At 26.0% G+C, this 15,223-nt stretch overlaps 1 protein-coding gene and 1 long non-coding RNA gene across 2 annotated transcripts in view; both read left to right on the top strand.

Moving 5' to 3' along the window:
- The first annotated feature begins 3,338 nt into the window (after positions 1-3,338).
- Positions 3,339-5,585, top strand: LOC147801910 (uncharacterized). Its single transcript, XR_015430555.1, has 3 exons — positions 3,339-3,496; positions 3,979-4,052; positions 5,515-5,585. It is a non-coding gene; the product is annotated as an uncharacterized LOC147801910 (long non-coding RNA).
- Positions 5,586-14,616: 9,031 nt separating this feature from the next.
- Positions 14,617-15,223, top strand: part of LOC147801909 (uncharacterized) — a 39,677-nt gene continuing 39,070 nt past the window's right edge. The window contains exon 1 of the mRNA XM_087154534.1: positions 14,617-14,676. Within this exon, the coding sequence (XP_087010660.1) occupies positions 14,617-14,676 (60 nt within the window). The remainder of the gene's footprint in view (positions 14,677-15,223) is intronic.

Below are 15,223 nucleotides of genomic sequence, written 5' to 3'. Positions count from 1 at the left end.
TTAATATTATTGAATTTTCTCGCACAAAGTGTGCACTTACTTTGAAGATAAAATGCATCGAATATGTTGGGGGCTCCACAGATTTCCTGGACCTATTGTCATGAATTATGACACCTGTACAGATAAAAATTATATTTTAGTTGAAAACAGTTTTCATTTAAGACTTCAGACAATGTTGGTTTAAACTCATAACAATGTATGTCTTACTGTGAATGACAGAGATTGGTGGACTTAAACTGGTGAATGTTGACAATCACCTAGTCTATCTTGTTAAATGATACTACCCGGCCTACATTTGTCCGCTTTATATCCTACATCAATGTTTTATTTTAAGTTTCAATGTTTACCCTATACTGAAGTTTTCTTAAGGTTCGATATGGATTTGACCGGTACTCCGAACACTGATGTTTCTCCTAATCTATCTTCAGAAGAGATCTTAAAATATTGTATAAATATGATAATATCAAAGAATAAATATAAAATAGGATGTAATTAATATTTCGGCCATTCACCAATGTGACTAAGTGATTGTTGGCATTCACCGGTGAAAGTTGACATCATTTCAATGGTAAAAACTTGATTTCGACGATTTTTCATTCATGGTAACAACTACATTTCGAAAATAGTCTGTAAAAAAAGCAGTTGCAGTTAACTACATTTCATTTTTATTTTATAACCGTCGTTGAACAGCCAACCTGATTTTTGGGTTTACGACTACTAACGTTCAACTGCGTAACCTTGCAATTTTTTAATCCAATCCAGAAGACAAGGGAGCTCCTGTATCAAGTATTGGGGGAAATTTGCCCTCGTGGAGGATGTTTTGATGGAACTAACCCGCATTTGCATTACATGGAGAGGAAGACCACGAGAACCTTCCACGGTTAGCCATTCGGCAGAGGATCCGTCTATCACTAAAGTAGGTTGACATTCACCATTGAAAGATGACATTTTCTTCATTTCGGTGACTAACAGTAATATAGGCCTTTCAAAATTTCTTGCTGATTCAGAATATCATTGGTTTTATTGAGCAATTAATTTTTAAAAAAAATATCTTTCACTCATCAGTTTCTAAATGTTAAAATGCGTCACTCAGTGGAAAATTTATGACATACATTTCTGTTTCATTTGTTGCCTAACAATATAGGCAAACATTTTGTTTACCTGTAAAGTTGGCATATTGATTGAGTAAAAATGTGTTAAGAAATGCTTTGGTTTACAATAGTTTAGGTACTTCAAACAGTTTTAAATGTCACTTAAAGTTGGGAAAAAATAAAAAATAATTTTAAAATCAAAATAAACTAGTTATTGGTACTAATTAAATTCAGGACTAAAAAATTTCATATTTTAATTTTCTTACAATAAATTCTAAAATAAACAATGTTGACTAATAAGTAAGTACTTTAAATTTAAATATAAAATATTTAGTTCCCTAAGGAATGTTTAATATTTCTTATAAAATTTGAAATCGAGTTATGAAGCGGAAGTAGTAAGGCAGTATTAACTAAGTGTGAGAGGTTTCCCACTTTATGCAACGCAAATACGGGCTAGTTCCATCAAAAAGTCCTCCACGAAATCAAGTTTTTCCCAATACATTATCTGGGACTTCCCTTGTCTTCTGGATTGGGTTCAAAATTACAAGGCTAAGGAGTTGAACATTAGTAGTCGTAAGCCCAAAAATTGGGACAGTTATTAAAAAAAAAGAAAGTGTAGTATTAAATTATTGTTTAATACTGTAATTTTATACTTTAATTTGTTTATATTTGTTATTTTTTTACTGTTAATTTAATACTGTTTGTTTGTCTGAAGATTTTTTGTATGTTTAATTTTGTCTGATTAATAATGTTTTTTTGTTTACATTTGTTATTTTTTTACTGTTAATTTGTCTGTCTTGAGATTTTCTGAAATTTATTTTAATTTTGTCTGCAAAATTCGCAGTGGATGCAGCTTAAAATTTCTTTTAACCTTAATCATGCAATAATGTAAATATTTTTCACAACCTAAAAGTGGACAAAAGTATAGTATTAAATTACTTTAAGAAAATGCTGCTCACAGTTAATTAGCTTAGGTTCACGTATTGATGTAATTTTGTCAGAAAAATGCATTGACCTTCTAGAATATTGGCTGTAAAATGTCTCCCTTTTATAATTTAATGTAGTTTTGGAAGAAAAATTTTATATTAGTTAGAATGATTATTGATAATTATTTAGGTTTTATTTATAACTGATTAACGAAAAATTGGAGTGGAAGGTTTTGTTTCTGATTTTCATTCAATTATACTTTCAATGTAAGTATTTTAAGTTTGAAAAGAAATCATGTCAATCATCTTCAGGTTGGCAAATTTATTGTTTATAAGTTTTTATTTAATTTGTTTTATTGAATTAAAAGATATAAAATATTTTAATATTATAATATTATACCATGCAGAGTAATATAAGAAAAATACATTAAAGTTCGATTTCAGTTTGTTTTATAAGCTCGTTTTTGCATTTTATTAAAAGTTCTGAATTCTTATTTTCTGCAGTAAACTATATTTTTCTTTCTTATTTTTTAAATTTGTGGAACACTAATTGAAAGATATTGTTAAAATTTTTTTTAAAATTTTCTAGTCATAAATTTTTAAGGTTTTATTGCAATGTTTTAGTCTAAATTATGCAATACATATGACAAATTAAAACTTGAATTAAAATTGCTTTTTGGATTATGTTTTAAAACTCCTTTACCAAAATTTTATTAGCTACGCGTTATAAAATTTTTTCACCCTACAAAGCGGTAGGATGTGTAATTATTGAATAATAAAAAATTCAAGTGCGTTACTCTTTGAAATCGATTTATTGTTCTGAGAACTTCTTTTTAAAGATTATTCCTCTTTAGTTAAAAAAAAAATTCAAGAAGCTCAAAAATTATAATTTTAGGTAATATTAGTTCACTATAATATTCCTTGTATTTTATTTTTCTTGTAACAATGCTTAACTTTCCCTTTTTTTTAATAAACTCATCTGTTACTTGAACTCTTAAAATAGTTTTAGCATTTATTATTATTATTATTATTAGCAAGTGGAAAAGTTATATTATTGTTAAATGGAGTTTGACTAAAACATTTTAATGTGTTAACTGTTCCAAATAAAAAACAACTAATTTCATTTTTTTTTCTAATCTTGGATCAACTATTTTAAGTAAAATATAATCTCTTAACTTTCTAAGTGTAATTTATTTTGAGTTAATTTGGAAACTTTTCATTTTTTTGGAAATAATGTTTGTAGTAGTTTTTAGTTTAAAAAAAAGTAATTTTGATTTATTTTAATTATTGTTAAATGTGATTCATTTTTTTAAGGACAGCTTGATGAATTTCTTACCATTTTGAAATTTATTAATTTTCAGGGAATAATTCAAAAGTGCCAACTGCATGGAATGATACTCATGAAAAGCTTCTTACCTGTGAGTCATAAAATAATTGTGAACTCAGAAGATAATTTAAAACAAGTTGACGTAATGAAAGGTAATTTTTATTTTAGCAAAATTTTTTAACTTGAATTTTTTTTTTTTCTTAAATTTTGGAAGATAGATTATTTTTCTTGACTGATATTCTTATTTATTTACTGTTTTAATACTTATAAGTAACAAACTTTTTTTAAAAAAAATAAATGTGTAATATCTTATTTTCATAGTTCGTATCTGTATCAAATTATAAATAACAATAATTACTTCTTTAACATTAACATTTGTTTTAGACTAATTTAAGTTGAGAAGTAAGTTAGTAATGGCAGTATAAATCAAATTCTAAGCAATTTAAGCAATAGTTCAAGATCAAGAGCTAATTTAGGAAGTTTTTACCTTATTGAAATTGATAATTTGCTAAGAATGAATTGTAAAACGTAAAATTATCAAGGTACTCAGTTTATTAACATGTTAAGTTATCATAGTTTGGTAAATGAAAGAAATAAAAATTCATATTCAAATTTATTGTTTCCTTTTTTTTAGTTTGGGCTGGAAAATTTTTTTTTCTTAATCTGGCTGCAGGAAGACCATTAGTAAAATCTAGATCTGAGCTGATGGTATTTTTTGTTTTATGTATATTTTTATATTAGATTCTTTATTAAATAAATATTTATGTAATATTTAAAAAAAGAAACATTAATTAATGCGTGATTTTTTATGCAAAACTACTTATTAATTACAGTGCATCAAGTTCAAAAAGGGCATATGCAAAAAGTAAAATTAACGTTAAAGAACCAAGCATTCGACTGCTTTCTATTGGGATCAGATTTAAGAGATGTCCTCCTTGAGTGTTAAGATAGAAAGATTATTTAAAGACGTTTTTGTGACTGATTTTTTTGTTTAAATATCATCTATACAAATTTCTTAGAATAATTTAGATCGTTAATAATTCTAAAGTTATTAACATTTTATGTTAGTACTGAAAATCCAATCATTAGGTCAAACATTTTTCAGCTGTTACTTTCTTTCTTGGGCCCAATAAAACTTTTAGAGCTGTAACTTTTGTTTTAGATTTGTTATATTTGTTTACAGTGAATAAATAAGATTTTGAAAATAGAAAAGTATTTAGTAAAAATCTTCAAATTAATCGTTTTCTAGTTTTTGAATAATTTGTTTTATTTGATTATAACAGGCATAATAAAGTAAGAAAAAGTAATAGTAAAATAAGAATCTATTTCAGTTTGTTTGATAAATTTTTGTTTTTACATTTTATTAAAACTTTAAACTCTTATTATCTGCAGTAAACTATATTTTTCAGTCTTATCTGTTAGATTTGTAAAAAACGCACTTTTATTGATAGATATTTTTACTAAATTATCTGTTGACAAATTTATAAGGTGTTATTGCACTGCTTCAGTCTATATCATGCAATATATATATGACAGGTTAAAACTTGAATCAAAATCGCTTTCTGAATAATGGATTAAAATTCATTTACAAAAATTTTATTAGAAAGACCTTGTAAAAAAGTTTTACCCAACAAAACTGTAGGATGTGTAATTATTGAATAATAAAAAATTGAAGTACGTAAACTATTTAAAAATGAGTTATTGTTCTTTGAACTTCTTTTTAAAGACTATTCCACTTTAGTTGAAAACAAATTCAGAAAGCTCTAAAATTATAATGCAAGTAATATTAGTTCACTATAATATTCCTTGCATTTTGTTTTTCTAATAACGTAAATTTCCTTTTTTAATAAACTCATGAACTCTTAAAACAGTTTTGGCATTTATAATTTTTTTTAGCAAAGAGAAAAGTTATTTTATAGTTAAAAAAATTAACTGGAAAATTTTAATGTCTTAACTGATGAAAATAAAATACAACTAATTCCATGTAAAAATTAATAATTTTTCATGTAAAAATTAAAGAAGACAGAAATCAGTGGATATGAAACAATTTTAAGTATCGAAGAACGTGCATACTGTATCACAGAGTTATTTAAGAGCATTTCTTGTTTATTTATTTAGTTTTTTTTCCTTGCACCAAAAAGATAAATTTAGCTGCATTTTTCATTTATAGAACTTGAAGAATGAAGTGCTTGTTGATGTTATTTAAAAAAATAGTGGTCCATATTTCTAAAGAGGTAATAAATTATTCTGTAACAAAACATATTTAGTTTAAAATTTTACAACATGTCTTAGTTAATTTATCAATTTTATTTGAAGTAGCATAAAAAAATTAATAGAAGATCTATGAACTTATTACTTTCTTTATTATAATGTTACCACGTTTGAAACCTTTTGATTTGTTGAATTTGATATTTTTACAATTTTACAAATTATTCCTTACCTGGACGTTTTCTGAATATCATTTCTATGCCGCTTTTCCTAAAAGTGCAATGCCATCATTTCTTAGATATTCATATAACAATGTTGAGTTATTTCAAAATTTTTCGTTGTACTGGGGGATTGTTGAAACAAATTGAGGCTATATTCTTCTTAATTCAAAATTATTTTCTGCCCAATTTATGGTTTTGTTTTCCCTTCAAGTGTACATATAAATTTTTTGGAAATAATTATTTAAATATTTTTTTTTATTAAAAAGCTTGAGAATTACCACCGTAAATAATGTCTGAAGAATATTTTAAACTGATAAGTAAATTTTTTTGTAGTTAACTGATTTCTTTAAGAAATGCTTCAAGGTGTGCTTTGTTAGATTGGTAATTCTTTAAATTTATTTCTGTCTGAAAGGAAAACTTTCAAGAATGAAGAAAAATTTGAAGATTATTACTTAAGACTGAAGTGACTAAGAATTATCAATCTAAATAATCTCTTTGTTAATTAAGTTTGGGTGCTCTAGTTAATAAAGTTTTGTTATATTGTAAAGTTACATACACACACATGCATATGCATATATATATATATATATATATATATATATATATATATATATATATATAGCACATAAATAAAAATAAAAAGGAGAAAAACAAAGAAAATCAGTAAGTTTTATTTACTGCTCCTAATCTGCAAGCATATAGAACTCATAAAATAAGTTCAAAATGTAGAGAAAACATGGAAAAATTTACAGAATAACGAAAAAAATATTTAAAAGAAATTAATAAAAGTCCGGGGGAAAAATGATAATCTCTTCATCAGCTCAGACGATTATATCCGCGAAAAGGAGTGCTTTCTAATATTATATCAATATAGTCTATGCAAATACATCAATACAATAGTGTGAGGAGCACTAAAGAAATAGTGGATATAGTCATGTGACTATATCTGTCATTCTATACTTTATTTTTTTGCCCCCGGACTTTTATTAATTTTTTTTCTAATTTTTTCTTTAAAATAATTTTCTTTTTTCAATATTCTGTAATCTTTTCCATGTTTTCTCGACATTTTGAACTTTGAGCAAAAATTACTAAATGTAAACTAATTTTTAAGAATAGCTCTTAATATATATATATATGTATATATACACACATATATTAAACAGCTTTTTTCCAAAATTGGTTTATATTTTGTCATTTTTGCTTTACAGTTATTCTTCTTAGAAAAATAATTCGAAACGCAGACAAAGTCTTAAAAAATATTGCATGATATTTTATACGAGGGAAATCATCATTGCAAGTAGCTTCTTTTGTAACTGCACCGAATCAGTTGAGTTCTATAAAATTGTCTTTGTATAGTTCAAAATTAAGTACATATAACATAAAATCCTCCTGCTTTTAAAATTGTGTTCTATTTTTTATATAACCTTGGATCAACTATTTTAACTAAAATATGATCTTTTAACTTTATAAATTTAATTTATTTTGAGTTAATTTAAAAACTTTTCATCATATTTTTTCTTTTTTCTGAAATAATGTTTGTAGTAGTTTTTAATTTAAAAAAGTGTTCTAGCTTTATTTTACTTATTATTAAATGTATTATTCGTTCTTAAGCATAACATAATATGATTTTAAAACTTATTTATTTTCGGGGAATAATTCAAAAGTGCAAACAGCATGGAATGGTACATATGAAAAGCTTCTTACCTGTGAGTCATAAAATAATTGTGAATTCAGACGTAATGAAAGGTAAGTTTTATTTTAGCAAAGTGTTTTTAACTGGTTGTTTCTTTATTTTTAAAAATTTAGAAGATTGATCATTTTTATTGACTTATATTCTTATTTGTTTAATATTTTATTACTTATAAGTAAAAAACCTAAAAGAGAAGCCGTGTGTAGCATCTTATTTTCATAGCTTGTATCTGTATTAAGTAATAAATAACAATTATTAAATCCTTAACTGTTTTATATTTGTTTCAGGTTAATTTAAGTGTTTTTTATGAATGAATAATTATTTTCCCCATGGTGTGTAGTTTTCTTAAGAAGTACTTATTTTCAATTTACGCTTTTTAATTTTAGAAGCCTTTAAAGAAGATTTTTTTATTGGATATTTTTAAAAAGTGCTTAATTTTCCTTTTGAAAATGAAATTTTTTTCTTTGCCTTGTTGATTTTCATCACTTGATATGCAAAAGAGTGGTTTTCACATTGTTCTTTTTAACGTTTCCACAATTCATTCAAATGGAATGCATTTCGGCGTTATGTGTATCAGTAGTGTATGAAAGTCAATCATTTTACATGTTTGTTGAAATACTTGCAGGTCCATATGTGCGTTTACTGAGCTTGGGTTCGGTGAGATTCTTGGACTCTCATGTGCAACTCTTTGCCAGATATTCTTAATTTCAGTCTTCATTTTTCACCCCTGAAATAAAACTGAAATATAATTTAAAAGAAGAAAGAATTCTTTGTCAGAAACTGATTATTTTATCATGATCATTTAAAGTACTTTAAAATTATTTTGCATTATTTTTTTACTGAACATAGTGCTTAAAAAGTACTTAAAAGGTGCTTATTTTTTGTTGAAAGATTTGGCTACATGCCCTGTTTCCTCATCACTTTAATCTTTCTAGTGTTTCTGATGTTTAGTAAGTTATGGTTGAGGTATTTGATAGAATATGAAAAATAGGTTACCTTTGTTTTGTTTATTTCTTTCTAATTTTATTCTTTGACCCTATACATTTTATCAAGAGTAGCTCTATGACTTTGAATCTCTATCTATTTACCAGGTCTTTTATCTATAGTGCCTTTTTTCTTTTTAAAATTCGTTCTCCTAATTATTTTTTACGTCTTTTTTAGTAGAAGCATTTTATAAATTTTATGTAAGGGTTAGGCTCGGTATTGTTATGTTTTCACATGGCTAATTACCTTTAACTTCTTCATAAAGATGGACCCTGGTCATTAGATCTATGGATAAAGCAAGAAAATGTTTATTGCTCTCCATAGATCTGTGCTAAAATTATTAAATAAAAAATTATCTGTTCTACTATTTAAATAAATGTATATAAATTTCATTTTTATATTGAAATAATATTTTTCTGTTAATTTTTTCTCTCTTGGAAATTTTAATGGAAATATATGAAAAATTAAGTCTGATTTTATTTGGGATTGCTTATTATTAACCTTTCATTATTTTTTTTATCTACATGGGCACATCTTTTCATTGAGTCATAGATTTATTCAGATCCATGAAACTGTGGATTAGATTCACAATTCTCTATTTCATTATTTTTTTTATTAACTTTTTTTCCCTATTTATTCTTAGTTTCTATAGTTTCCTTCTTGATGCTAAGGTCGCTGACCAGACTTAGATCAAATTGATATTTATTTGAAAGTCTTACTTGAATGTAATATTAAAAAGCTAAATCAGTTTATTGACATTAAAACTTGCTCAATATTTAATCAAAAATAGCAATAATTTTGTTTTTAAGATACTTAAATTATGAATTAAAATGGTAGTTAACATTAAAACAAAATTTTAATGAAGAATAAATATTGATACTACATGTATTTAAATCGAATAGTTAAATGTGGAGAAAAAGTATTTCTTTATTCAAACTTTTTCGGTTATTATTATTTCTCTATTTATTTTTTTGTCCTATTTATTCTTTGTTTCTATTTAGTTTCATTCTTGATACTAAGGCCACTGTACAGATCAGAATTAGATCAAAATGATCATATGTATTTGAAAATTTTACTCTGATGTATTATTTAAATGCTCAATATTTAATTAAAAAAAGTACTAATTGTATTTTAATGATACTCAAAGTATGAATTAAAATAAGAGTAAACATTAAAACTAAATTTTAACGAAGAATAAATAATAATACTACATGTATTTATTCTTATAGTTAAAAAGTATTAGCACATTAGTAAATAGCAAAGAAAAAATATTTTTTTAAAATTCAATTTGTTTTTAATTTCATATATATATGTATATATATATAGCACAGCAAATAAATACAAAAAGGATAAAGAGAAAAACGAAGAAAATTAAGTAAAAGCAAATAGCTTTTATTTAATGTGCATTAGCTGTAAGTATATAGAACTCATAAAATAAGTTCAAAATGTATAGAAAACAAGTAAAAAATGCTAAGGCTAATGAACAAAGATGAAATAATGAAAAAAGAGAAGAAAAAAATAATTGAAAATAAAATAAAAAATTAATGAAAATCCGAAAAGAAAAGATATAAGCTTTTCATTAGCTCACAAATATATACACTACAATATTAGAAAATACTCCTTTTTTGTGGATATAATCGTGTGAGCTGATGAAAAGATTATATCTTGTATTTTCCGGATTTTAATAATTATTTTTCCCTTTTTTCGGATTTTTTATTTATTTATTCTTAATTATTTTTTTTTATTTTTTCATTATTCTCTCTCTATATATATTTAATTTTTGTTGTAGCACTGATTTTTGGACAACATCATTTTAGCAGTTGCGTCGATGACAAAAACCTTGAGAAACACAGATGTTTTGTTGTAACACAGTCCCAAGGTGAGGTTAGTTAGTTTTATGTTCCATATTGTTTTTAATTATTTTTGTTACTGTGTGCAAACTATTATTATATTCTTTGTTTTAACTAATATTCTTCTAAATAAGGAAAAATATTTAAGCTGTTTACTTCATTATTTATTTTGATAAAACATTTTTGTTTGGTTTTTATTTGAAAGCTTTAGTTTATTTACCATTTTTTTAATATTCGTATATCCCATTTTCATCAAAGTGAATTCTAACCCAACACTTGCAACTTTTTAGTGTTCACGTTTCACAATTTTTGCAACTGCTCTTAAACTTTTTTTTGCATTGAACATGTTATCAAGTACGTAAAAAGGTAAATAGAATAAATAAATTAGTGGTTCCCCAATTGATTCTGTTTTACATAACATTTTTAGTGTTCCAAAGCAGACAAAAATCCCCAAGTTTATTCTATCTAACACATTCTTTCTCTTCATGTGTTTCCATTTTTGCAAAAAGACAAAATTATTTTCTGAGCTTTAGAATACCACAACTGTTTAACCCCACTTTTTTTCCCCATATTGACAGTTAGGGTGAGACGATGGTTGAATCAATAATATTAATAAAAATGTGCTTCGGGAAAAATAAGGATTTCGGTATTTCTTGCTAATCGCGAGAAATCCAAGGCCCAGAAGTTTTAAGAAATCATCGATTACATTTATGCATAAAAACTCTTGTATATTTTATTTAGAAATATTAGAACTAGAATTCATTCTTGACCTATTTTTTATTTGTAAATATTTTTTCTGGTAGAATAATAAATGTGATTAGAGATAAAAATAAACTTATGCATAATTATTTATTTAAATTATGCTACATGTAGTTTACTTAGAATTTCATGTTTTGAAAATATCAGCCGCTTAAATTTATAGAGACATTAATTTTTTGAAATGTGTCAATGATTTTACTCAAGAAATTTTCAGGATTTTTGAGTTGGGCTCGCGATCACCACTGATATACTTCTGATTGTCTGCCTATAACTTTTGGTTGATCCGGATTCAAAAGTATTAGGAAATATTGACATTCATTATTTCATTAGTTTGTACGTTGCAGTGCGTCTACCACTACAGAAATACAATTCCAATTCACTAATATATAAGACATGTTAACGTGATTCTATGGTGGGGTACATTTTCATAGATAAAGGTTGACATTGTCAACAACTCCTCTCCTCACTTTGGTGAGCTTTGGACGCGATGAGAACATGTCGACCTTGGCAGAAACTTCCACTTTGATTTGAACACGCCTACTTTTATGGATTCCTTATTAAACAGTTGACTTGCCACTTGTGACTGCGACATTAATCACCTCCTCGCGTTGTTGCTACTCAGTCTCGATCACAAACAACGTTGGCCTGAACTGCTGATGTCAACACATGAGCGACCTCGATCGTGAACTTAATACAGCTCTCACGATCAACACTCAAAAGTATGGTGATCTTAATACAGCTCTCCCAACTTCTCACAAAACAGCAATGAATCTATTAGTTGTATCCATTCATTGAATTCTATCACAGATAAAATTCTGGTGGGGGTGTACTGTAGTGTATCTACCACTACAAAAAATATAATTTCAATTCACTAACATATGACATGTTAACTCTATGTTGGGGTACCTTTTCATAAATGAAAGTTGGCATTGTCGATTACTACTATCCCCACATTTTTTTTATTTAAAATTCTTAGTTTATTTACCATTTTCATAATATTAATTTTTACAATAATAAATTCCTAATTATTTACATACATTTACAGTAAATAATAATTTATTATTATTTACAGACTCCTGTTTATACTTGATTCAAGATGATTAAGATTACTTGATTCAAGATGAAGATTAGGAAATATCGACATCCATTACTTGCTATTTCTTATGATAGTTTTTAATTTTTTTTCATTTAAAGGTTTCTACTTTATTTACTGTTTTCATAACTTGAATATACTGTAAATTCTTGGGGTCCTACCAGGGAATTTGTAGAGTCAAAGTTGATTTTCCTGAAAAAAACCTAAATCTAGAATAGGAGTTTCCTCAAGCTTTAGGAATCTAGTTTCCGAAGAAACATGGATTTACCGCTAAACAAAAGATAAGACATTTAAAAGTGGGTGGAGTTTCAGATTTAACCAATCATCAACAGGTTTTAGTGTGTAGTGCGTGGCCAGAAGGAATAGATTCTAGTACAAAATACAGAGTGTTAATATTGATCAATTCTCATATTTTCCAGATTTTTTTTAACATAAATTTGAAAGCGCAATAAGGAAATTCATTTTGAAAGTAATATTTGTTTCAGAAATATAATTATTTTAATATGTCTTTATATTAATATATCATAAAGATTAATTTTACTTTAATTACCGAATTTATTTAAATGTAAAACATATTGTATTTTTTATGTTGGAAAACAAAATATTACAGACTGCTAAAGCATACTGTGTGTTTTTAAATGATGATGATATGATTCAATCTAATTTAATACTTGTGGCTTCCAAAATTTTATGCTTACTCTTTGTTTTGTGTTATAACTCATCCATAAAATATGATTAATCAAGAAGCCAATGATACATACGAGTGTATTTAAAGAAAACCGTTTCGGTTGAATGTGTTATTTTTTTTCTTCAGTAGAAAATCAGTTTGAATTTAATTTGATATTGGTTTTAATTTTGTTACATTATGTGTACAAAACTAAAAAATATTCCAATGTAAACTTCAAGTTGAACTATAAAAATTTGATATGATTTTAATATTCTCTGTTAGAAATAATATTCTCTGTTAGAAGTTGTATTTAATTTGAATTAAGCTGTTTTTATACTAGGAATGTGACGTGAAGAATAATAAGATAGATTTAATTTTATTTTTACATCTAATAAATTAAATGTTAAGAAATAAAGTATATTTAAATTAATAACAAACAATATTTCTACAGCTAATAAGTAATATTTAAATGTACTAAAATGCTGAAGATTTCATGAAATTCAAAATTTAGCATACAGTTACATAAGCTTTTAAATATTTTTAAGAATACCATTTATAGTTGCAACTTATTTTTAGTTTCTTTGATTACACAATTGATGGTTTCTGCATCAGTCTGTTATAAATCAATTTTACTTAGGGAATATTTTTTTTAAAAAAAATTTCTATCTATTTATATATTTTTTTCTGTGTTTTACATATTTTTTTCTTAAAAATTTATATATTTTATAATTTATTTCTTCTATTTTTTAATGGATTTTGAGACCCTACCCTTTGCTCGCACCGATTCACAGTCATAATTCTTTTTCTTTGCTTAATAGTCAGTGTATCTTATTACTTTTCATTATCAAGGGAAAAAAGATCATCTTTGTTTATAAAATATATAGTTATTGCAATGATATGTATTAATATAATGATATCTCAATTGTAACAATTAGCTGCATTTGAAAATTTCAACTGTACTAGTGAAAAATATTTAATCTTAATAATGCTAAATGTGCAACACAATCAAAAACAGGAAAATATAAGTTATTTTACTTATTAACATTATGTAATGATAACCTTCAGTTTGAATTGAAAAAAAAAATTTATGTCTCTTGAATCTTTAATATTTTTAAAAATTTTAATATTAAACGTTAAGATTTATTTCTGGCAACATCTAACCTTAGTTTTTTTATTTATTCAATTTTTTTTCGTTTATGATATCAAGCACGGTGTAATCTATAAACTGAAGTTCTCGAAAAAGATAAATATATTTTTTGCAACTATGAATAAATAATTATTAATAAAAATAAAAACTGAAGAAAAAAAATCCCCAAAAAATATTTTTTTTAAAAAAATATCCATTTATTTCAAACTTAAATATAATGTTACTTTTATGATAAAGACACTTTACAAATAACTTAAAAATAAAACGAGTCTCAAGAAAAAGTGAGTCTAGATTTATTAAGATTCACTCTAAAACTAATGAAGTCTTTTATTTAATAAATTTTAAACGATATTAAACTTAAAAATCCATCGATTATAAGTTTAGTTCAAATTTAAGGTTCAATAATATCTTAAATAAAATTTTTACTTTTTGTTCAATTAACTCTAAATTTTAATTAATATTAATTTTTTTGGCGACTTAATAACATAAATTTGTTTTAGATAATTTATTTTTGTCTTCTAATTTAGATAATGAATTTAGATCCCGTTTACCTCCTTTTTTGATCTGTTGGAGCAATATCGCATAAAATTCACTTCACCAAACCATGGCTAAGCACCTAGTCCCTTTTTTCAGGTCTTCATCGTTTATTAAGCATGGTAGGAATGCTATGTAATTATGGCCTTGATCAGATAACGGGGTCAACGCCTGATCTGGTATCCTTCTCTCTAAACTTTTGCATCACAATCTACATGGCACTTTTAGCCACAATAGATTTAACGTGAACCTTACTGTGTATTTACACTGATTGTTTAGGCGACTTCTAAAATTGAATTTATAACTCGCAAGTTCGCAAGTGAAGTGAGCAGCCAACGGCGCTACCACCATCGCCTTCAATTTAATATGCAATAGAGTCACGATAGCTGGTCGATACGAATTCCTCACCAGGCTTTCACCGACCACAGTGCTGAAGGAAAATATCCTCAGTGGTAGAGGGATCATAGGTTACAGTTTCTTTGCCGTCAGGCTAACCGTGGGAGGTTCTCGAGCTCTTCTTCTTCATGTAACGCAAATGTGGTTTAGTTCCATCAAAAAGTCCTCCGCGTAGGCAAATGTCTCTCAATACTTGATGAAGGATTTCTCTTGTCTTCTGGATTGGGTTCAAAATTACAAGGCTACGGAGTTGAACATCGGAAGTTGTAAACCCAAAAATTGGGTCGGCTATTCAAAGACGGTTATAAAATAAAACATGCCAATAACATA

This window comes from Parasteatoda tepidariorum, chromosome 11 (assembly GCF_982258835.1).
Source record: "Parasteatoda tepidariorum strain Cologne lab strain chromosome 11, Ptep-v5.0, whole genome shotgun sequence".
Classification (NCBI taxonomy): Eukaryota; Metazoa; Arthropoda; class Arachnida; order Araneae; family Theridiidae; genus Parasteatoda; species Parasteatoda tepidariorum.
Note: the sequence above shows the minus strand (reverse complement) of the source record. Positions and strands in the feature narration are given on the sequence as shown.